Consider the following 24,107-nt stretch of genomic DNA (forward strand, 5'->3'; position numbering starts at 1 on the left):
GCTAAACCTCTTCAGCCCTCACTTGGATCCTGGGCAAACCCTGGCAGCTCCAGCACCACTCCCACACACATGCAGCATAAAGAGCCTCAGCTGAAAGGGGTTTTTGTTGCCTTCTCTCCCTGCCCCTTTCTCTCAGCTTTCTCTCTGGAGCTCTCCTGGAGCTGCCACCCCACATCCCCAAGGGGAAGATGAGGTCTGATGGGAGGGCACAGTGCCCAGGGGCTGCTGTGCATCTCCCAGCTGCCACCTGCAGAGCTGCAGCACAATTCACTCCTTTGGTCCCCTGCAGGGCTGCCAGGTTCTGGCACTTCCTGCACACACAGCTTCCAGCTGGGCACTGGATCCCTTCCCCTTTTGGGGGGGACAAGGCCTAATTCCTGCCTGACCACCCCCAGGCCCTTCCCTCACTCCCAGCCCATCCCTGTCCCTGCAGTCTTTGCTGTCCTGTGGCCCTGGGAGGGGAAAATAAATGTGGTGGCTGAGGAAGCCTCTAAGGGACCTGGGCTGGAAGCAGGAGCACAAGAATGGAAGGGCTGAAGGCTGGGATGAGCTGGAGGGCTCCAGCCAAGGGAGAGGGTTGCAGAGGAGGGGTGGGGAGCAACCCTTTAGCACAGCAGCTGCTAGCACAAAGGCTCCAACCCCCCAGAGGAGCCTCTGCTGCACCCCAGCCCCCAAGCTGCCCACGACCCCTGCTGGCCACAGCAGCCCCCACAGGGCACCACTGAGCCGGGGGGGGGCGAGGGGGTGGGGGGCCAGGGCCAGCCCCTGCAGGGCACCAATGGCTCCTGCTGCAACACAGCGGCAACCAGAGGGGGTCTGCAGCTGCCCCCAGCAGGGGGATTCAGCAGCACAAGGAACCCCACCGACCCCCCCACCCCACTGCCCTACCCCACAGCCCTCCGCCAAACACCGCAGACCCCCACAGCCACACAGAGGTCCCCACAATCACAGCGACCCCACCCCCAACCCGCACAGGGCCCAAGCGCCAAGCTTGCAGAGCTCCCCCGGACCCCACCCTGTACCCCACGGACCCCCCCCGCATATCCGCAGAAGCCCCCAACCAAACCCCACCGATTCCCCCTAGATCCCCGCAGAGGCTCTCCTCGCCCCAGCCCCACCGACCCCTGCCCCACAAACCCTTCCCCAACCCAAGCGACCCTCCCGACCCCTCGCAGCCCCCCACAGACCATTCCCTCATCCCCACCCCACCACCCCCAACTCAGCCCCACAGACTCCCTCACCCCACCTGGGTCCCGGGACAAGAGTGAAGCAGAGCAGGAGGAGGAGGAGGAGGAAGAGCTCAGCGGGCAGGGAGCCGCCGGCCCCGGCAGGCTGCTGCCGAGCAGAGAGCGCTGGGAGGGAGACCCCGGCCCGGCCCCTCCGGCTGCTGCGGCCACGTGTGACGGGGAGCGGAAGCAGCTCGCAGTCCGGTACAGAAGTCCCGCCCACGGGCGGGCGGCCGCAGCCAATCAGAAGCGACCAGAACCGCGGCAGCTCCTCCCCCTGCTGGCTGCCGAGGCACAGCGAGGAGCTGCCGCTGCCGGCCGCGGCCGCCATTGTTGCTGCCCCGCGGGGAGCGGCAGCGGGGCCGGAGCGCGGCAGAAGTGCCGGAGGTGCTGGCGGGCGAGCGGCAGCTGCCGGCTGGGGAGCTGCGGCGGGGCGGGAGGGGCTGAGGGGGCCGGGGAGCGCTGCGGGCGGCGGCAGCGGAGCGGGGAAGGCTCTGGCTGCGGGGGGCTGCCGGGGGCGTGTGCGGAGCTGGGGGGCGGGAGGGGCGCGGGGGGCAGGGGGCTCCGTGGGGCCGGGGCAGGGTCGGTGAGGCTGAGGAATTGTTCTGTTGGGCTTTGGCCGGGGGCAGGGGGGTGCCGGCGCCGCTGGGGGCCGCGGGGTTCGGTCCTGCAGCTCTTGGCTGTCTGCAGTCTGTGCTGTGCAGGATGTGCATCGGGACAGCCATGGGGGGGGGCGGTGAGGTGTCAGAGAGCGGCCGGCAGGGACGGGGTCCGGAGCGCAACTCTCATCCCAGCCCTGCTGCCCGCACTCAGCACCGGGCGGGGCTGGGGCTGGGGGGGAGCACAGCCCTGCGAGGAGAGGCTGAGGGAGCTGGGGCTGCTTAGCCTGGAGGAGAGGAGGCTCAGGGGAGACCTTCTTGCTCTCTACAACTGCCTGAAGGGAGGCTGTAGCCAGGTGGGGGTTGGGCTCTTCTCCCAGGCAGCCAGCACCAGAACAAGAGGACACAGTCTCAAGCTGTGCCAGGGGAGGGTTAGGCTGGAGGTGAGGACGAAGTTCTTCATAGAAAGAGAGATTGGCCATGGGAATGTGCTGCCCAGGGAGGTGGTGGAGTCACCATCCCTGGAGGTGTTCAGGAAGAGCCTGGATGAGGCACTTGGTGCTATGGTTTGGTTGATCAGATGGTGCTGGGTGATAGGTTGGACTTGATGATCTCAAAGGGCTCTTCCAACCTGGTGAATCCCATCCCATCCCATCCCATCCCATCCCATCCCATCCCATCCCATCCCTCCCCATCCCTCCCCCACAAACCAAGATAGCCAACAGCTGCCACCCGCCCCGGGGAGAGAGGAGGGAGCAGAGGGGAGGAGCTGGCTGTGCATTCTGCTTCCAGGGCAGCTGCAGGGATTATGGGATGGCAGAACAATTCACCACGGCCTGTGCCCACCCTCTGGGCACTGTGCAGCCCCCTGCTGCTCTCTGGCACTGCTGGAGGAATCTTCTCTGTGGTCCTCAGCCCACAGCAAAATACTATTGACCAAAGGCCCTCTTCAGCTGTGGCACAGTGCCAGGGTCAGGCCATGGCTGACCTGGGCCTGAAAGGTCTTTTCCAGCCACAGACACTCTGTGATCCTTACTCCTTTAGGCTGGGAAGGGCCAGGCCTGGAGAAACATCCAGGTGGCTGTCAAGAAGGTGGTGCCAGGCTCTCTGTAATGGTGTCCTGGGACAGGACAAGGGGCAATGGATCCAGGCTGGGACACAGCAAGCTCCACCTCAGCATGAGGAGAAACCTCTTGGCTGGAAGGGTGCTGGAGCCCTGCAGCAGGCTGCCCAGAGAGGCCCTGCAGTGCCCCTTGCCGGAGAGCTCCCAGAGCCATCCGGATGCCTTCCTGTGGGACCTGCCCTAGGGGAGCCTGCTCTGGCAGGGGGATTGAACCTCCTCTCCAGAGGTCCTTTCCAGCCCCTACCATCCCAGCATTCTATGGTGCAATGACCACAGCCATGGGCTGGCCCTGGTCAGTGCTGAGCAGCAGATATTTGTCTCCCTCCCCTCCCTGCCAAGGCAAAGCACAGAGCTGCCAGCACCGATTCTATGATGGCTCATGGAAACATTGAAACCCAGGGTGGCTGTAACTCACATGGAGCTTTAATGCTCATCTTAGTGTTTGTTGTGTGTGTTCTTGTGGGTTTGGGGTTTTTCTTCCCCTGGTCTGTATTTTCTAAGCCTTTCAATGTTCACTAGAAGAACCCTGCTGGTGGTGGCACTTCAGGTGATTGCTGACTGCATCTTCTGCCACATGAACAACAGTAAATGAAAGAGTGAGCAGCGTGCAGGCAGCATGAAGTGGGAGTGCTGATCTGCTGCAGGGTAGGAAGAGTCTGCAGAGAGGTCTGGAGAGGTTGGGCTGATGGGCTAAGGTCAGTTACAGAAGGTTTAATAAGGCCAAGCTCTGGGGCTTGTGCTAGCATCACAACCACCCCATGAAGGCTGCAGGCCTGGGGCAGCGTGGCTGGAAACTGCCCAGCAGAAAAGGGCCTGGGGGTGTTGGCTGACAGCCAGCTGAGCATGAGCCAGTGTGTACCCAGGGGGTTAGGAAGACCTCCATCACCCTGGCCTGGATCAGAAGGGGTGTGAGCAGCAGGAAGTGATTGTCTCTCTGGACCCAGCACTGGGGAGACTGCATCTCAAGTGCTGTGTTTGGCTTTGGGCATCACAGGAGGAGAAAGTCATTGAGGTGCTGGAGCAGGTACAGAGAAGGGCAGCAAAGCTGGTGAGGGGATGGGAGAGCAGGTCTGGTGAGGAGAGGCTGAGGCACCTGGGATTGCTTATTCTGGAGAGGATGAGGGGAGACCTCATTGATCTCTACATGTACCTGAAAGGAGATCAGAGTGAGGCCAGTCTTGGCCTCTTCTCCCAGGTAACCAACGACAGGACAAGAGGAAATGCCCTGAAATTGTGCCAGGGGAGATTTAGGCTGGAGATGAGGAAAAATCTCTTTGCTTCAAGAGTGCTCAGGCATTGGAGCAGGCTGCCCAGGGGGGTGGCAGAGTCACTGTCCCTGGATGTATTCAAGGAATGAGTAGAAGTGGCACTCTGGGACATGGGCTAGTGCTCATGGAGATGTGGGCAGAAGGTTGGACTTGATGATCTTGGAGGTCTTTTCCAACCTCAGTGAGTCTGTGAGTGAAACCCTGTGGCAAACCAGCAGCACTCAGGGGCTGGGAACACAACTCCCATTAGGATACATTCCCAGGGCTCAAGTCTCCTCCTAAGGCAGCTCTGAACCCTCAGCTGCAGTTCAAAGGGCCTGCTGCAAGCAGGGCAATGTTCCTCCTGCCAACAGCTGCCATCTGAATTTGGGTTTTCCCCAACCCAAACTCTTCTAGGATTGGATCAACTCTACCAGGAGCAGCAGGTTCCACAGTCCTGATGCTTCACATCTCAAACCCCCAAATTCTATAGCTGCAGCTCAAGGGAGCTGACAGCTTTGTGCCTCTGGATTCCTGTTTCAGCAGCTTGAGAAGATTTTAACATCTCCCAAACTATTAGAACCTCCTAAACCTACCTAATGATGCTTCAAAAGCTCTTTTTCAAGGCTTGAAGATTTTAAGGCGTTTTTTTGGGCCCTCAAAATGCTTTGTAAAAAATGGCTTAAAACTAATCCAAATATCTCTGAAGATCATTCAAAGGGCCCTTGGGGCTGAGGGTTGTGATCTGGATCCTTTGGGAGCCCCGGGGGTGGGATCAGGATCCCCTGGGGCTGAGGGGGATCTCGGGGACGGGCTTGGGCTCCTGTGGGGCTGGGTGGGGGTCTGCAGGGGCAGTTCCAGCCCTGAAGCCCCAAACAGCCTCCCCGGACCCCCTGTGCCCCCCCGGGCAGCCCAGGCTGGCCCCTGCCACAAGCAGGAGGAGCAAAGGCACAGCCCAAAATGCCTCCCGGAGCTCAGAATGTTCCCCAGGACACCAAAGTGAGAACCCAGGAGCCTGAGCTGGCCCCAGGGAGCCAAACCCCCAGCCTGGGACCCCAAAATGCCTGCCTGGGACCCTCAGTTCCTGCCCTGGCACCCCAAAAGTATCCCAAAGGGGGCGTGCGGAGCTCAGGCTTGAGGTTTTCCTTCCTCCCTTGGTGTTTGAGTCCCCAGGTTCCCACCGCCTGCTGCGGAACATCTTGGGGCTGCCTCCAGCCCTCGCAGCAGCCTCTCTCGGGTTGCAATCAGCTTGGGTTGGGCTCAGGTCGGCTTTGAGCTTTTTCCCTTCGGCTGTGAGCTGAAGGCAGCTCAGGAAGAAAGTTCTGACTGCAGCTGCAGAGAGAGGACTTGGGGCCGCAGGAGGAAGCTTGAGGAGGGGTTTGGAGGAGCCCAGAGCGCTTGTGCAGGGCAGAGACACAAAGAGGTCCCTGAGCCGTAGCCGCCGCCCCCAGCGCTCCCCGGCCCCCGCAGCCCCTCCCGCCCCGCCACACCTCACGACCCCGCAGCTCTGTCGCGACAGCGCTGTCGGCGCGCACAGCCCAGGCACTGCTCCAGCGCTCCGCAGCCTCTGGCCGGGAGGCAGCCCCAATGGTGCCCGCGGCCGGCAGGGGCGGTTCCCTGCGGAGACTTGGGGGCGTGGCTGGGCTGTTTCGGCGGCTCTGATTGGCTGCGGCTGCCCGGCCGTGGGGGCAGCAATGGCGGCCGGCAGCGGCAGCTCCTCGCTGTGCCTCGGCAGCGCCCAGGGGGAGGAGCTGCCGCGCTCTGGGCGCTTCTGATTGGCTGCGGCCGCCCGCCCGTGGGCGGGACTTCGGTTGCAGGCTGCGAGCTGCTTCCGCTCCCCGTCACACGTGGCCGCAGCAGCCGGAGGGGCCGGGCCGGGGTCTCCCTCCCAGCGCTCTCTGCTCGGCAGCAGCCTGCCGGGGCCGGCGGCTCCCTGTGCGCTGAGCTCTTCCTCCTCCTCCTCCTCCTCCTGCTCTGCTTCGCTCTTGTCCCGGGGTCCAGGTGGGGTGAGGGAGTCTGTGGGGCTGAGTTGGGGGTGGTGGGGTGGGGATGAGGGAATGGTCTGTGGGGGGCTGCGAGGGGTCGGGAGGGTCGGTTGGGTTGGGGAAGGGTTTGTGGGGCAGGGGTCGGTGGGGCTGGGGCGGGGAGAGCCTCTGCGGGGATCTAGGGGGAATCGGTGGGGTTTGGTTGGGGGCTTCTGCGGATATAGGGGGGGTCCGTGGGATACGGGGGAGATCCGTGGGGTACGGGGTGGGGGTGGGTCTGTGAGGTCCGGGGGAGCTCTGCAAGCTTGGCGCTTGGGGCCTGTGCGGTTTGGGGGTGGGGTCGCTGTGATTGTGGGGACCTCTGTGCGGCTGTGGGGGTCTGCGGTGTTGGGGGTGGTCGGGAGGGGCTGTGGGGTAGGGCAGAGGTGTGCAGGGTCGGTGAGCGTCGTCTGTGCTGTTCTGGGAGGGGTCTGTGCGGTTGTGGGGCCGCGGGTGGGGTTGGGGTGGGGGGTCGGTGGGGTTCCTTGTGCTGCTGCCTCCTCCTGCTCGGGGCAACTGCAGGCCCCCTTTGGCTGCTGCTGTGCTGCAGGCGGAGCCATGGGTGGGCTGCAGGGGCTGGCCCTGGCCCTGTGTCCCTGTGCTGAGGGCTGGGCTGGCAGCAGAGCTGAGCTGGCAGCGGCGCTGTGGGGGCTGCTGTGTGCAGGAGAGGTGGTGGTGAGCGTGGGGGGGTGGCTGGCAGCAGAGGCTGCTGTGGGGGGGGGTGGGAGAGCCCTGTGGGGTCGGAGGCTTTGTGCCGGCAGCTGCCGGGCGGCTGCTGTGCTGAAGGGCAGCGGCTGGGCTGAGGGCCAGGCACGGGGGGGAGGGGGGGGCTGTGCAGCCTTGGGTGTTGGATCAGTCTCTGGGCTTAGTTTGGTCCTTTCTCTTGTGGCCAGGTTCAGCTGCCTTTGGTTTGGCAGCTGAGCACAGCTTGAGGCTTTTGCTGCAATGGTTTTTGTGCTGGCAGCATTCTGTGGTGCCAGCTGGAGTGCTGTGTGCAGCTCTGGTGCCCCCAGGAGGGGCAGGAGGTTGAGCTGTTGGAGGGGGTGCAGAGGAGGCCATGGGGGTGGTGGGAGGGCTGTGGCAGCTCCCCTGTGGGGGTGGGCTGTAAGAGTTGTGTCTGTTGAGGCTGGAGAGGAGAAGGCTGTGGGGAGAGGTTGGAGCAGCCTTGTGGTAGCTGCTGGGGGCTGCAGGAGAGCTGGGGAGGGACTTTTGTGAGGGGCTGGGAGTGATGGGCTGAGGGGGACTGGATTGAAGGCTGAGGAGGGCAGATTTGGAGTGGAGCTTGGGAGGCAATAGTTTGGAGTGGGGGTGGTGAGAGCCTGGAGCAGGTTGGGCAGGGAGGTGCTGGCTGCCCCCTCCCTGGAGGTGCTGAGGGTGAGGTTGGCTGAGGGCTTGAGCAGCCTGGTGTGGTGGAAGGTGTCTGTGGGCATGGCAGGGGGTTGGAGCTGTCTGATCTTTGGGGTCCCTTCCAGCCCAAAGCATTCTCTGAATGCTTCAATTTGGACACTTAGCAGAACTGCAATGAAGGGAACTTGAGATAAGCAAAGTTGTGAAAGTGGCTCTGAGCCTGGGGGCTGGGGGTGAGCTGAGTTGCTGGTTCTTAGCTTGGGAGCTGCATCTTAGCTTGGGATCTGGGTCTGCACTTTTGATCTGGGCCTGGTGTGAGCTTTGGAGCTGCTTTCTAACATGGGAGCTGGGTCTTAGCTTGGGATCTGGGTCTGCATTGTGATCTGGCTGCAGGCCTGGGGCCTGGCTCTGAGCTTAGTGGCTGATTCTTGAGCTTGCTATCTGCATCTGAGCTTTGGATCTGGTTCTGCACTTCTGATCTTGGCCTGAGCTTTGGAGCTGGTTCTGCACTTTGGAACTAGTTCTGCACTTTTGATCTGGGTCTGAGCTTGGGGTGCTGGTTCTAGAGCTTGGGGAGCTGATTCTAGCACTTGGGGGCTGGCTCTGAGCTTGGGAGCTGGGTCTGAGCTTGGGATCTGGGTCTGCATTGTGGTCTGGGTCCCGGCTTGGGAGCCATGGCTGAGCTTTGGAGCTGGTTTTACACTTTTGATCTGAGTCTGAGCTTTGGGGCTGGGTCTGAGCCTGAGAGCTTGTTCTGAGCATTGGAGCTGCTTCTGAACATGGGAGCTGGGTTTGAACTTGGAAATGGTTCTGAGCTTATTTGCTGGTACTTGAACTTGGTAGCTGCATCTGAGCTTGGGATCTGGTTCTGCACTTCTGATCTGGCTCTGACCTCAGGGGCTGGCACTGACCTTAGTTCCTGGTTCTTGAGCTTGGGGGCTGGCTCTTAGCTTATTTGCTGGTTCTTGAGTGTGATAGCTGCATCTGAGCTTGGGATCTGGTTCTGCACTTTTGATCTGGGTCTGAGCTTGGGAGCTGGTTCTACAGCTTGGGGATTGGATGTGGTTCTGCCCTTAGTTGCTGTCTCGTGAACATGGGAGCTGGGTGTGAGCTTCTGAGCTGAATCCTGGAGTAGTTGGGGTTGGCAGGGAGCTGCAAAGGTGATGCAGTCCAAGCCCCTCTGCAGTCAGCAGGGACATCCTGCACTAGCTCAGGTTGCCCAGAGCCCTGTCCAGCCTGAGCTTGAACCTCTGCAGGGCTGGGACCTCAAGCCCCTCCCTGGGCAACCTGTTGCAGTGTTCCAGCAGCCTCCTGGTGCAGAACTTGTTCCTCCCCTCCACTCTCAATCTGCTCTGCTCTAGTTTGAAGCCATTGCCTCTGGTGCTGTCCCTGCAGGCTTTGCATAGAGTCCCTCTGCAGCCTTCTTGTAGTCCCCTTCAGGTACCAGAAGGTCACTGTTAGGTCTCCCCAGAGCCTTCTCTTCTCCTTTGCAGGCTGAACACCCCCAGCTCCCTCAGCCTGTCCTGGTAGCAGAGCTGCTGCAAGCCCCTGATCATTTTTGTGTCCCTCCTCTGGGCCCTCTCCATCAGGTCCCTGTCCTTCCTGTGTTGAGGGCTCCAGAGCTGGCTGCAGTGCTGCAGGTGAAGCCTCAGCAGAGCAGAGCCAAGTGCCAGGATGTCCTCTGTCCATCTCTGGCCCTGCTGCTGTTGGTGCAGCCCAGGCTGCCCTTGGCCTTGTGGGCTGCAGGCTCCCCCTGTCTGTTCCTGTGCAGCTTCTTGTCCAGCAGCACCCCCCAGTCCTTTTGTGCAGGGCTGCTTCCTATGCCCTCCTCCCCCAGCCTGTGCTGCTTGTGAGGATTGTGCCAGGCCAGGGGCAGGACCCTGCCCTTGCTCTTGTTGAAGCTCAGGAGGTTGCCCTGGGCCCCCTCTGCAGCTTGTCCCCTTGAGCTCCTCCAGCTTGTTCTGCAGGGGATTGCCTTAGGTTTCAGGAGGCAGAGAGGCTCTCTTTGAGCCTTGTGAAAGGAGTTGCTGCCAAGCTGTGCCCAGAGGGTTGGATGGAATTGGGCAGTTTCCATGGCTGTGCTGTTCAGAGCTGCATCCTACAGTGCAAAGCATCAACCCCACAACAATCCATAGTGTGCCTGGGCCACGGGACCCAAGCAACCTCCCTAGGCCAAAGCTGCCTCCAGAGCTCCACCAAACCAGGCCAGAGCCCCAGGCCCCAAATGCCTTCCCCCTCCCCCATGCCTCTCTGCCCCTCCTCCCCCATCCCCAAGAGCTGCAGTTACAGCTGCTGGTAGGCATCTCCCAGGTGAGCCAGGCCGCTCCAGGCTGCAGTTGGCAGCACTGCCAAGGCCTCAAAGCTCCTCTGCAGAGAGAGATCCCAGAAGATGTTGCTGGGAGCAGAGAGGAAGGGCAAAGGAGGTTGGAGAGCCTGTGCTGTTCCTTTGTAGAGAGTGGGTGCAGGCCTTGTGGGAATGAACTGAGATAGATGACACTTTGTGGTGTCCCTCTGGGCTCTGCTGTCCCTTCTGGAGGTCTCTGCTCTCTGGTGTAAGACCTCCCAGTGCCTTCCACCCACCACAGGGATTCTCCTCCTTGCTCTCATCCAGAGGCTTCTATCAGGCCATGCTGGCTCTGTAGATCAATCCTGGGGACTTGGTGGGGCCTTGGAGACTCTGAGAGGGCAGCGAGTGAGTGGAGCTGGAGCACTGGATGGAGAGATGGAGGGTGAAGGCTGCAGGGGGTGGGAGGGCTTAGTTCAGCAGCTGTGAGGCTCTGCCTGGCTCCTACCTACAATGGTGCTGGCCTGCAGCTGTGAGCTGGGGGCTGTGTGCTGGGCAAGGAGCTGAGTCTGCACTTGTTGAGGCCTCCCATCTTGATCAGCCCTGGCTGTGTGCTGTGGCTGTGCTGCTGGGCTTGGGAGCTGCCCCCAGCAAGGCTGAGCTGTGCTGCCTCATCCTGGGCAGTGCTGAGCCATCCCTTGCAGGTCAGTGCTCTCCTCTGAGCCCTTTGCTTCTCTCTGTCAGGGGCTGTGTCCTCTCTCCATCATCCCTGCCCCTGTGTGCTGTGGTAGAGCAGAGTTTGCAGATCTGCCCCTTGGAGCAGGCCAGCAGGTAAGAAACCCAGAGTGGGGCAACAGCAGGACCCCAGCCCCCAGAATCCCAGAGTCCCAGGGCAGCTCCCAGCCTCCTCCACCTCCTCCTGCCTACCACATTTCACTCTTCCAGGGGCTCTGAGGCACATCAGGTCTTGGAGTTTGGAAACTCCCCAGGCTTGTGGGGGTCAGTTGTGTGGCAGGAGGTGATGTTTGGGGTTGGGATGTGGAGAGTGGTGGGAGAAGGTTGAAGGTGGTTTGGTCTTTCATTGTTCAGTGCTGCTGCCTCCATTGCCTGAGCCAAGAGAGATCAAAGTATAGGTCCTGGTCCAGGAGCCACCCTGCCAATGCCCCCAGGCTCAAGGAGAGTGGGACAAGACCATTTGTAAGCCCCAGGGTTCCTCAGGGCACTGATCATAGGAACCTGGGGTCTCAGCACAGGTATTAGAGGTCTGAGCCCACACTGTGGCAGAAAGTGAAGGTTTGAGGTCCCCTCTGCATTCTCTTCTCCAGCTGGGTGTTGGGAGGTGTTGGGAGTCAGGGACTGTCATGACCCAGGCAGGATCTCAGGGTTTGAGATCCTGGGCTCAGGTGCTTCCATCTTCCCTATTGCACAGCTGTGTCCCCTTCCTACCACAGTATGGCCTCCCAGAAGGACCCAGACAAGAGCTGAAAGGAGAAGCAGCACCCAGAGATCAAGTTGGAGAAGCCCAAGTGCAGTCCCAAGGGAGACGAGGAGGAAAAAGAGGAGAAGATGGAGGAAGATGCTGTGAAGAATGATGACTATGAAGTGGAGGATAATGATGATGACAAAGGTGACCTGGATGAGTGGGAGGAATGTATGGAGAAGGATGAAGTCAGAGCAGGTCCCTCCGTGTCACCAAAACAGCTGAATCAGTGCCTTGAGTGTGGGCAGAGCTTCCCAGGTGGCTCAGAGCCAGTGAAGCACTGCTGCCAGCAGCCTGGCTCCCGGCCCTTCGTCTGTGGTGACTGTGGCAAGAGGTTCAGGTGGAACTCTCAGCTCATCCAGCACCACCGCACCCACACTGGAGAGAAACCATTCACCTGTGCTGCCTGCAGCCAGAGCTTCACCCAGCGCTGTCATCTCACCCAGCACTGCCTCACCCACACTGGAGAGAAACTATTCACCTGTGCTGACTGCGGAGAGAGCTTCACCCAGCGCTCTCATCTCAGCCGGCACTGCCTCACCCACACTGGAGAGAGGCCCTTCTCTTGTGACAGCTGTGGCAAGCGGTTCAGGGAGATCTCTACTCTTAGGCGACACCACCTCACCCACACCAGTGAGAAGGCCTTCACCTGTAGGGACTGCGGCAAGAGCTTCAAACACAGCTCCTATCTCACCATCCATCGCCGCATCCACGCCGGAGAGCATCTCTTCCCCTGTGCTGAGTGTGGCAAGAGCTTCACCACAAGCACCGCATTAATCCAGCACCAACTGATCCACAACGGTGAGAAGCCCTACAGCTGTGCCGACTGCGGCAAGAGCTTCACCCAGAAGGGAAGCCTCACAGAGCACCGTCGTGTGCACACTGGCGTGAAGTCTTTCAGCTGTGCTGAGTGCGGCAAGCCCTTCAGCCGCAGGGGCACTCTCATCGCTCACCGCCGCACCCACACCGGTGAGAAGCCCTTCACTTGTTCTGCTTGTGGTAAGAGCTTCACCCAGAAGCAATCCCTCAACAAGCACCGCTGCACCCACACCAGAGAGCAGCCTGCACTGGCGGATAGGCATAACTCCACTTAGAATCTGTTGGGTAATCGTGACCCCTCTCAGAGTGCCTTTCCAGCACCAAAATCATCTCTTTTTGCTTTGCACTTCTCAGGGACTGGGGACACCAGCAGCAACAAACACCTCCTGCCCTTCTGAACACCAATTATTGCTAATGAGAACAATTACTGTGCTGAGTTGGCACAGGTGGAGCTCCCAGTGGAGCTGAGCAGGGCTTTGCCAGGGTCTGTCTGGTTCTTCCCCAATGCTTTGTGTCTCCCTGAGGTAAGAAATCCTCTATCCATTGAGCAATTGTGTCAATAAACCCCAAAAGTTACCCAAATCCTCTCTGTTTGCTTTTATTTCAGATATTCCTGCCTCAATGCCCAAATTTTGGGGGCATTTGCTCCTAAGGGATGGGGTGGAGCTCTGTGCCCAATTCAAGGAGGGGAAATAAGGTTCTCAGTCTTGAGGGGCATCTCAGAGGCACTCTTCAGGGGCTTTCAGGTGATCTTAGGTGTTTGGGATTTGGATGGACTGACTGACTCTTGGGATCTTTGGAGGGTGTAGGGGAAAGCTCATGGAGATCTTTGGAAGAACTCAGAAAGCTTCTGTTGGCTTTCCACTTCCCTCCCCCACTCATCATCCAGCATCTGGGCAGATCTCACAGTGGTTTCCTTGGGAGTGTCCTGTAGTGCTCTGGATGAAATCCGAGGAAGCTGCCCAGCAGTGGACAGCACAGCTCTGAGCCATTGCCCTAAGCTAACACTCTGCACCATCAGCAGCACAAACAAGACTGCAGCTCATCAGCCCCCTGAAAGCAAATCCATCAATGTAGTGAACACACCACAGGTAAGAAAACTTCTGTCAATCTCTGTTGAGAAGCCTCAATCCTTAATTCAATCCTCTTCTTATCTCTTTTTATTACCTCAGTCCTTTTGTCTCCTGCCAAAATCTGTCCTCATTAAGGCAGCTGCTTTCCTGCCCCACGCTGGGCTCCAGAAAAGGAATGTAATGGGTTCAGCTGAACCCGCAGCTTAAGCTCCCTGCCTCCCCCAACACAGCACTGAAGGGAGAGGAAAAGAATACCACACAAAACCTCTTTGTGTTGATACAGAAACAAATGAGAGAAGAGTTTCCTGAGCAAATCCGATCATCAGAATACAAAAGCACAGTGACCACAGCCTGTGTGCAGAAAAGGCACAGTGGAAAGCAGCAGCAACCAAGGCAAAAGCCCAAAGCAGGGAGCTGCTCCCCTATCCCTCCCTGTCCCACTGCCATAGCAGCGGAGCAGCCAACACCCAAAACATCCCAGAACCCAGAAGCAGCAACTGGCACAGGGAGCCTCCCATGTTGCAACCTGAACTTCAAGCCCCATCATCCTTTGCTCCAGCCAGCACTTTCATTTCTGAGGCTGGCATGGCTGCAGCATGCTCTGGATAACAGCAGCAGAATCAACTCAACCCAGGACAATCAGGAGCCCCTCCAAGCAAAATGGAAAGAGCCTCTCAGCTTCTGTGAACAACTTCCACTGCTTTGGAGGCAGCTGGACTTGCCACATGGATGCATTAGCTGAGAGCCCAGAAGAGCCCAAGGGGGCAGTGGAAGGTGACTTCAGAAGGATCCTGAAACAGACTTCATGATTTGCAGCTGGAACTTTGCTGGATCCTGTTGGGATCTCCTTTGGATTCAGAGCCCTGTGACAATTCACAGGGTCACAGGTGACAGGATGTTAGGGGTTGGGAGGGACCTCTGGAGATCTCTGAGTCCTCCTGCCAGAACAGGACCATAGAATCCAGTGCAGGTCTCACAGGAACACATCCAGAGAGGGCTGGAAAGGCTCCAGAGAAGGAGACTCCACAACCTCTCTGGGCAGCCTGCTCCAGGGCTCTGTCACCCTTACAGTAAAGAAGTTCTTCCTCCTGTTGAAGTGGAACTTCCTGTGCTGCAGTTTCCATCCATTGCCCCTTGTCCTATCCCAGGGCACAAGTGAGCAGAGGCTGTCCCTGCCTCTTGCTTCCTGACCCCCAGCCCTCAGATAGTGATAGACATTGATCAGATGCCCTCTCAGTCTTCTCCTCTCCAGATTAAACAGCCCCAGGGCTCTCAGCCTCTCCTCATCAGGCAGTGCTGCAGTCCCTTCAGCATCCTCACAATCTGCAGCAGATCCCTGTCCCTCTTGAACTGGGGAGCCCAGAACTGGATGTAGTATTCCAGGTGGGGCCTCACCAGGGCAGAGTGGAGGGGGAGGAGAACCTCCCTGGATCTGCTGGCCACACTCTTCCAAATGCACCCCAGGATCCCATTGTCTTCTTGGCCACCAGGGCACATTGCTGTCCCATGCAGAAGTTGCTCTCCACCAGAACTCCCAGGCCCTCCATGGGGCTGCTCTCTACCTATTTGCTCCCTTGAGTGCTGTAGGGTTCACATTGCTCTGGACATTGTATGGTGCAGATCACCTCTAGTGAATCTGAGGCTCCCCAGAAATTGCCAGTGGGTTCCTCTTAATCCCATGGATCCTGTCCCAGCAGACACTAGTGCAGGAGAAGGAACAGCAGACAGAAGAGAAGGAGAAAGGGAACTGAAAACCTCATCACCTGAATCTAGAAAGAAAGCCCTTGGTAGCAAATGTCCATTCTGGATGGACACAGAACACAACACAGAGAGCTGATGAGAGCAACTGCTGGGGGTGCACCAACTGCCCTGAGAAGCCTAAGGAAGGGCTGGAGGGGGGAGGACATTCACTGGAATTCCAATACCTGACAATACCTCTTGGACATGCTGAGAATCACAGGGTTGGAAGGGACCTCAAGGATCATCCAGCTCCAAACCCCCTGCCATGGGCAGGGACACCTCACACCAGAGCAGGTTGCTCAGAGTCACATCCAGCCTGGCCTTCAAAACCTCCAGGGATGAGACTTCCACTACCTCCCTGGGCAACCTGTGCCAGTATCTCTCCACCCTCATGGGGAAGAATTTCTTCCTAACATCCAATCTGAATCTCTCCACTTCTAGTTTTGCTCCATTCCCTCCAGTCCTATCCCTACAAAACACCCTAAAAAGTCCCTCCCCAGCTTTCTTGTAGCCTCCTTCAGATACTGGAAGGCCACAAGAAGGACACCTTGCAGCCTTCTCCTCTCCAGACTGAACAACCCCAACTCCCTCAGTCTGTCCTCACAGCAGAGCAGATCCAGCCCTCTGCTCATCCTCATGGCCCTTCTCTGGACACCTTCCAGCACCTCCAGATCCTTCTTGTAATAGATGCTCCAGAACTGGACACAGTTCTCCAGGTGTGGTCTCACCAGGGTGGAGCAGAGTGGGAGAATCACCTCCCTGGCCCTGCTGGCCACATTTCTCTTGCTGCAGCCCAGGATACAATTGGCTCTCTGGGCTGCAAGTGCACACTGGTGGCTCCTGTTGAGCTTGTGGATGAACACTTCCCTTAAGGATAATCCAGAACAAGAAGCACAGGATGGGGATGGAAGAGGCTCCTGATCCAAAGAAGAGAGATTCCAAATGTGTCCAGAGATGCAACCTAACTGATTAGCAAACATTGACTGCCTGAAGTCAAGGCACCTCTGTGGGAAAAACACTCAGGGTGGGCATCCATCCAGGCTGACACCATCCCATAATAAGGAACAAACACACAGGGTGGGCAGCACCAGGAGGAAAGGGAAAGTATTGGAGATGTAGCAGTAAAGGCAGGGAAAGATTACCCCTCAGATGGTCAGGAATCTGTCCCCTTGGGGTAGTGCTGACAAGTACAATCAGTGAGAGACTCCAAGTTGGGGCCAAGGAGATGTGAAATGGCACAAATGAAACAATGCTGCAAAGGAAAGGGCCTCTGCTTGGCACAGCTTTGCCTGATGCTTTCTGCCTTGCTCAGGAGAAAGTGAAGCAGAAAAGGCCATGGTGAAGATCTCTGCTCTCCCAGTCCTCTGAAATAGGACTGCAGGTGCAGGATCAGCTTCCCAGGGAGGAGGGAAACAGGTTGCAGAAATAGCTGCTGAGGAGGGAATGGCTCCAGGCATGGTCTTTGCCTGAGAAGGAGGAGTGGGCACAGCACTGAACACAAGCTGTTGTATTTCCATGGATCAGAGAGGAAGGACATCCACAGACATGGGTGAGAGATGGGAACAGAGCAGGATTGTGCAGGAAGGAGGAGCCAGCACAAGTTCTGTGCCATGAGGGTAGTGGAACACTGGAACAGGTTGCCCAGGGAGGTGGTTGGGGTCCCATCTGTGGAGATATTGAAGGTGAGGCTTGACAGGACTCTGGGCAACCTGATCTCGTTGAGGATGTCCCTGGGAAGGTTGGACAAGATAACCTTTGGAGGTCCCTTCCAGCCCAGCCCATTCTATGATCAGTGAGCTATGGGAACCAAGCAGATTCTGCATGAAGTGCAAAAGGAAGACACCACCTGGGGCTTCTCAGAGCTCTGGGCCTGACTATGGTTGTGGATTCCTGCCTTGGGCTTCAGTCTCAAGAAGTTGGTTGGAGCAATAACCCTGAGCTTGTTCCCCTTTGTTTGCATGGCTGTTAGAGTGCAGGGCATGTGTGAGTGCTGGTCTGCTTCAGGGAGCAGAACGGGGGACAGCAAGGACCTCTCTGGGGAGAGCAGGGGCAATGTCACCTTCAAGAGCAGGCCCTAAGCCTCTGTATTCTCCTAAGCCCCCATTGCAAGGACCAGGCCTAAGGTCTGTCTGCATTTCATAGAGCAATACTGAGCAAGACTTTCCTGAGGTCCTTTTCCCTATCCCAAATACCCTGGGATGGACCAAACCCTGCACACAGGGAAGGAGGCCAACTGCAACTGGGCTGTGGCAGGTGGAGTGTGGCATCCCAGGCACAGAATTTCACAGTATCACAGTATCACCAAGGTTGGAAGAGACCTCAAAGATCATCGAGTCCAACCTGTCACCACAGACCTCATGACTAGACCATGGCACCAAGTTGTCCTCCCCCTGGAATCAGCACTACTGTGGACATATCTGGATTCTTGGTGCCTGGGTGTGGGGTTCTGCAGTCTGAAGGACAAGCAAGGAACGGGGGAGACTGCAGAGGAGACCTGCCAGGATGGGCATTTACATCTGTGTGGAGAGGCTGAGGGACCTGGGCTGCTTCAGCCTGCTGAATGGAAGCTCAGGGCACTTCCAGAGCAGTGTGCACATGGCTGAAGGGTGGTTTCAGAGAGGATGGAGCTCTTCTGGGGAGTGGGAAGAGACCAAAACCTCCACAAGGTGCAGCTTGGAAGGTTCAGAGTGGAGATGAGGACAAAGAAATGTCCCTCAATGGGCAGAGCTGCTATGCATGAGGCCATCCAGAGGGGTCAGGAAATGGCAGGGAGAGCTGAGACAGCTCAGGGAAGGGATGGAAATGGCAGGGGGAGAGCTGGCTGGGGAAGCAAGATTGGTGTCAGCAGCCTGAAGGGAAAGAGCTGCAGGCAGGGGACAGTGTAGGAGAGGCTGCAGTAGGGATGGCCAAGGGCTCTGGCAAGGCTGAGAGGCCCAACAGGACCAAGGTCTTTGTCCCCTTGGCTCTGGCACTTGCCTCTGCCACCAAGGCCTGTGAGGAGAAACTTGGCTTTGAGGCTTTGAGGTTCTTATATTCCAAGGGCAGTGGTCAGGGCCTGGCCTTTCTGCTTCCTAGACCAAAGGCAAGTTTTTGTGCCCTGTACTTTGCCTTTGTCTCCCTGCAATCCTGGCCTCTAACAAGCTGCTGTAACGAGTCCCTGGGGAGCCTTTGTCAGTAACAAGCCTCAGTGAGGCCAATCAGTGCTTCAAGGTACTTTGGAGTTTGCTTCTGCCTTGGACTTGTTGAGAGGCTTCTTGGCAGTACCTTGGCAGAGTCTGCTGGCAGTACCTCAGGATGATGTAATCAGCCCCAAATACTCCATGGGGCTCATTAAATATTGCTGAACCTCTAATTCTTGCCAAGGTTTCTGCAGCTAATTGGAGAGGTTATTATTACACAAAGCATCAGATAGAAATTATTTCACAGGGTGAATCAGAGCCCTGAGCCACAAGTGAGGGACAGGATCTGCCTTGCCAGGGGCTGGGGGTCAGGGCTTGGCCCTTTGGATCAATGAAACCCCTCCAGGTTTCCTCAGCAGCAGAGCCACCTTGAGCTGCTTGTCCTGACCTGTCAGCACTGCCTCAGTTCTCTGCTCTCACCACAGCCTGGAGATGCTTCAGTGCCTCCAGTGATGCTTCCCTTGAACCCTCTGTGTCCTCCTGCTCTAACCAGACCCTGGGGACCCTTTCCCAGTATGCTTCACTGGGACCCATTAAGAGTAGAAGAAAATTCAGAGTTTGAATCTTACTTTGAACCTATTAACACTGCAAGAAACTTCAGAGTTTGACTCTAACTGTGAGTTCTGGAGAGGTTTCATCAGCTTCCTCTCAGTCCCTGAGGTTTACCTGGCACCAAAGCCACCAGAGGGCTCCTTTAAATGCCCTGGACTGATCATCTGCTGCTGAGCTGGGCCAGGCTCCTGGGCTGCATGGAGCTCTGGCCAGGAGCAGCTCCACTGCACTGCACAGCAGGGCTGAGGGCACTGCCAGGGCATCTCAGGCAGATGAGGAAAGCAGAAAGAGCTTCAAGGTGGCCAGGACTGGGAGGATGCTGAGAGCTCACTGGAGGAGAAGTCACTGCAGTTGCTGACATGGTGAGTCTGAGGTGCTCTTGAGCCTTTCCTGCCAGGGACAGCTCCAGGACAGAGAGAGAGGGGCTGGGGATGAGGGAAGCTGCCAAGAAGCCCTGGGGAAGCTGTGTTCAGGCTGCTCTCTCAGTACTTCTCTGCAGATGTCTCTGGATGCTGTCTGCTGGGCAATGACTCTTTAGAACATCTCATCTCCAGCATCCCTGACTGCTCTGCCCCTCCTGCTGCGCTTGGAGCTGGCCCCAGGAAGGCCCAGATCTGCCATAGGGCAGTGGGCAGTGCTGAGCCTTTCCTTGGGAGTCAGCACTCAGCTCCCAGAGTCCTTTGATTCTCTTCAGGAGAGACTGTGTCCTGCTCTACATTTCTAGGTTCACATTCTAAGTTGCTTCCAGATCCATTTATTTTTGCAGTCTGATAAAGACAAGTGTATTCTCATCTGGTGGACTACAGCAAAGCTATTAACTGAATGTATTAAAAACATCCTGTAATGCTGCTGTTGCTCCCTTGCAGAGGTAAAGAATTATGAGCTGCCTTTTGGGTCAAAAGTCCAGGAGCAGCCCTGTGTGGACACCAGGGCTGGGACAGACGAGTTCACAGAGCTGTCCTTTGAAGCAGTGCTGCCCTGCTCTCCTCAGAGCACAGAGAGCTGGGGGGGTTCTAAAGGCTAATTTGGGCAGAACATCTGCAAGACAGCACAGGGGAAAGGGCAGGGCAGAGGGAACAGCCTGATGGGCACAGTAGCTCCACTGTAGCAGAGCCAAGATGAGCCCTTGGCAGCACATGGCCTGAGCTCCTGCTCCTCACAGCAGCTTCAGCCAGAACAAAGCAGACAGCAAATCCATTTCAGTTGGGGGATTGCTGTGCCCCCTGGAGTGCTTCTTCTCAGAAGAGTCTATCATCAAGTTTTGCTTTCTTTTCTTTCTTGGGCATTCCTACAGGCAGCAGATGGGCAACAGCAGCTCCATCACCCACTTCCTCCTCCTGCCATTCCCAGGCACAAGGCAGCTGCAGCTCCTGCACTTCTGCCTCTTCCTGGCCATCTACCTGGCTGCCCTGCTGGGCAATGGCCTCATCATCACCACCATAGCCTGGGACCACCACCTCCACACCCCCATTGTACTTCTTCCTCCTCAACCTCGCCCTCACTGATATAGGCTGCATCTCTACCACTGTTCCCAAATCCATGGCAAATTCTTTCTGGGACAGCAGGGCAATCTCTTACACAGGATGTGCTGTTCAGGTCTTTTTTGTATTCTGCTTGTTTGCAGCAGAGTTTTCTCTCCTCACCATCATGTCCTACGATCGCTATGTTGCCATCTGCAGACCCCTGCACTATGAGACCCTCCTGGGCAGCAGAGTTTGTGTCCACATGGCAGGAGCTGCCTGGTCCTGTGGGGTTCTCTTTGCTCTGCTGCACACAGCCAATACATTTTCCCTGCCTCTCTGCCAGGGCAATGTTGTGGACCAGTTCTTCTGTGAAATCCCCCAGATCCTCAAGCTCTCCTGCTCCACATCCTACCTCAGGGAACTCTGGCTTCTTGTGGTCAATGCCTGTTCAGTCTCTGGCTGTTTTGTGTTCATGGTGGTGTCCTATGTGCAGATCTTCAGGGCAGTGCTGAGGATCCCCTCTCAGCAGGGACGCCACAAAGCCTTTGCCACCTGCCTCCCTCACCTGGCTGTGGTCTCCCTGTTTGTCACCACTGCCATCTTTGCCTATTTGAAGCCCTCTTCTATCTCCTCCCCACCCCTTGACCTGGTGGTGGCAGTTCTGTACTCGGTGGTGCCTCCAGCAGTGAACCCTCTCATCTACAGCCTGAGGAACCAGGAGCTCAAGGCTGCCCTGAGCAAAGTGATCACTGGATGCTTTCAGAAGGAATAAACTTTTATGCAGTGCAGTTCTGAAGTAGCTCAGAACAGGTCCAGCCTGGCTTCTGTATTTGTGGTGGTGGTGTTTTACTCTTTATAAAACTGTTGTTATAGATGACTCCCGGTAAAAGTTTATGGTAACAGAAACCCTCAGTGAGGGTTATCTTAGTGTCCTCTGAATTTTATTATTTCATACAAATCAGCAGTATATTCATCACTATCCCCCATTCCCTTTTTGCCACCATTGATTTGTGTTATAATTTCCAGAATTTTTCAGAACTTCCCCAATTGGATCATAATTAGGTTCCTCTGTTCTGATCACCTTCAGATCATAATCATCTGCTTGTAACTTATTGGCATAAACAATTTTACCTAAAGGTCTTATCATTTTTAAACAACAATTACAAAGAATCACACAGAGCAGTATTACAATTATTCCAACAGGTATTACAAACAAATGTTTAAACCAACTTTTATTTGGTAACCAAGAAGTTAACTTATCCCATATTGCTTTAAACCCACAAGAAGGATCATCCAAAGAAATCTGATGTAATATTTGATTGTGATCTACAATCACTTAACACAATTAACATAACTACAGATTAACATAACTACTACTGTCGGTGATGGTGAATGGAGTCAACACAGATGACCAATATGATCGAGTATTGTTCTAGTATTGTTTGTTTATTAAGGGAACCTCTACAGCTTATACAAACTCAGAGAGCATCACTGGCATAGCTTCATTGGTTCCCCACGAGTGATCACACATTGCACTGGTATAGATTATTGGTCACACTACTAATGACACGCGAGGTTGTTGATGCTGGTGTGTGTAATGGGTTGGGGCAGATCCCCTCCCCACCACAGGCAGAAATAACGACTCAGGCAAACAGATTGCAAAAGTGATGGAAAGTTTAAATAGGAAAGCAACAATAAACAACAATGAAAGTTTCACAGAGACCCACAAGCACCATGATAAAGAGAGAGATCCCAGAACATACCCAAGAACATCCCATCCCCACCTGGGGGTACACCCAAACCCCCGCCCCCAGGGCTCTTTCCCCCCCCCCCCAACCCAGCCTTGGGCCTGGGCAGGCCCAAGGGAGGCAGCTCACACCATTTTACCTAGGCAGCAGCAGGGGACGAAAGAGGAAGTGAAGACCCCGCATGGACTTTTTATAGGGGAGCAGGGCATTATGGGAATGGAATACCTGGTCCCTGTGACCACCCCCTGGGCTGGGCCCACCCCTTGGGACCTCCCAGGTGTGGCCTGCGCAGTGGATCTGGGCCAGCACCCAGCCTAAACCATCACACACCACCCCTTATTCCATACCATAATCTCTGCACCCAAAACATATCATCAAATTAGAACTCTTCTGATGACATGTCTAGCAACAGTCCATGGTCCAGGGACCCATCTGGGCGTCCTTCCACACAGTCTCTCATTCAGGCTCAAGTATCAGTCCATTCCAGTTCTTCTTCCTCATATGATGGAACCTCCCAGTGATGCAATCCTTCTCCTGCAGTGTGAATTCCTTGTGGACTCCTTGGGACATCCTGGTCACCTGGAAATACCTCACAACCTCTCAGCCAAGCCTTTATTTGCATTTACAGTTACTCAGCGGCTTTTTCCACCCCTGGGGCAAGCCGGTCGGAGCAATCAGGCTCCACGACCGCTTTTTTCATCCCTCCAGGGAACCACAACCGACCGCTTCTGGCCGCAGTCCAAAGCTACACCAATGCACATCGCAGGCACATCGCCCCCCCACGGGGCGTTCGCATACCGAGGCATCACCGCATCCGGTTCACAGCCCTCCCCCGGAGGGGGCGGCTGCAGCACAGCTCGCTGAGAAGAGAGGAGGCGGAGCCAGGTGCTCGGCGCCGTTTTCAGAACATGCCCGAAAACACCAAGGAAAGATTTACAGCTGCCGCCGCCGCCTGAACGCAGCCCGGCTCGGGCGGTGTCGCCGCCGCCGCTTGAACGCGGCCCGGCCCGGCCCCCGCCGTCTCTGTCGCCGCGATGCAGAGTTCAAGTCACCTCCAGCCCTTCGGGCATCCAAATGGTTGTTTCAGCCGAAGCCACGAGCGTGTTCTCAGTGCCTTTGAGAACAGCTTTCCGGCTGAGGTCCCCGCTCGCCCTCGGGTCACGGCAGCAGTCGCTTGCCCGCTCGCCACGGGTGTCTACCCCTGCAGCGGCTGCGGGCCGACCACGCTCTGCTTGCTACTGCCCCTCCTCCACTCCCTGTCGCTCCACAGAGAACGAGGAGAAGGCAGGTCTTGCCTTCTTAGGCTACTCGAGCATTCTTAAGCCACCCTGGGCAGAAAGTCACAGAAAGAGCCACCCCTCGCTGTTCCCAAGCAACAGGAGGGACTTCCATGCCATTAGCCACGCAGCAGCTATCCTTCTGCAGTCCACAGGAGTTCACACAGTCGCCCCGGTAACACAAAACCTGAGCCCCAACTTTCCAAACCCAAACCAACGCCCAGAACTAAATTTAAACTCTCCATCTTTTGCAATCCGAGCTGCAGTTGGCCCCACGTTGGCGCGCCAAAATGTAATGGGTTGGGGCAGATCCCCTCCCCACCACAGGCAGAAATAACGACTCAGACAAACGGATTGCAAAAAAGTGATGGAAAGTTTAAATAGGAAAACAATAACAAACAACAATGAAAGTTTTACAGAGACCCACAAGCACCATGACAAAGAGAGAGATCCCAGAACATACCCAAGAACATCCCATCCCCACCTGGGGGTACACCCAACCCCCCCCCAGGGCTCTTTCTTCCCCCCCCCACCCAGCCTTGGGCCTGAGCAGGCCCAAGGGAGGCAGCTCACGCCATGTTACCTACGTAGCAACAGGGGACGAAAGAGGAAGTGCAGACCCCGCATGGCCTTTTTATAGGGGTGCAGGGCATTATGGGAATGGAATACCTGGTCCCTGTGACCACCCCCTGGGCTGGGCCCACCCCTTGGGACCTCCCAGGTGTGGCCTGCGCAGTGGCATCTGGGCCAGCACCCAGCCTAAACCACGACACTGGGCCAGCTCCTTTCAAGCCCAGTGTCAGCTGGCAAGGTTGGAGCAGCTGAGCCTTGGGGTCCCCTGCAGCCTGGCATTGTGTGCCAGCAGAGCTGTGCTGCTGGTTTGGAGGGCACTTGGAAAGCTTCTGGAGCATTGGTGCAGAGTGTGC

At 56.8% G+C, this 24,107-nt stretch overlaps 2 protein-coding genes across 2 annotated transcripts in view; both read left to right on the plus strand.

Moving 5' to 3' along the window:
* The window catches only part of LOC104302688 (zinc finger protein 721-like), a 235,891-nt gene that overhangs the window by 207,695 nt on the left and 4,089 nt on the right, over positions 1-24,107 (plus strand). Inside the window, 1 exon segment of the mRNA XM_054177697.1 lies at positions 11,675-12,408. Coding sequence (XP_054033672.1) covers positions 11,675-12,408 — 734 coding nt within the window.
* LOC128899304 (olfactory receptor 14A16-like) lies at positions 20,085-20,928 on the plus strand. The gene has a single exon (XM_054177683.1). The coding sequence runs from the start codon at positions 20,233-20,235 to the stop codon at positions 20,926-20,928; it is 696 nt and encodes a 231-aa protein (XP_054033658.1). The 5' UTR covers positions 20,085-20,232.

The sequence above is a fragment of the Dryobates pubescens genome, chromosome 43 (genome assembly GCF_014839835.1).
Source record: "Dryobates pubescens isolate bDryPub1 chromosome 43, bDryPub1.pri, whole genome shotgun sequence".
NCBI classification, from domain to species: domain Eukaryota; kingdom Metazoa; phylum Chordata; class Aves; order Piciformes; family Picidae; genus Dryobates; species Dryobates pubescens.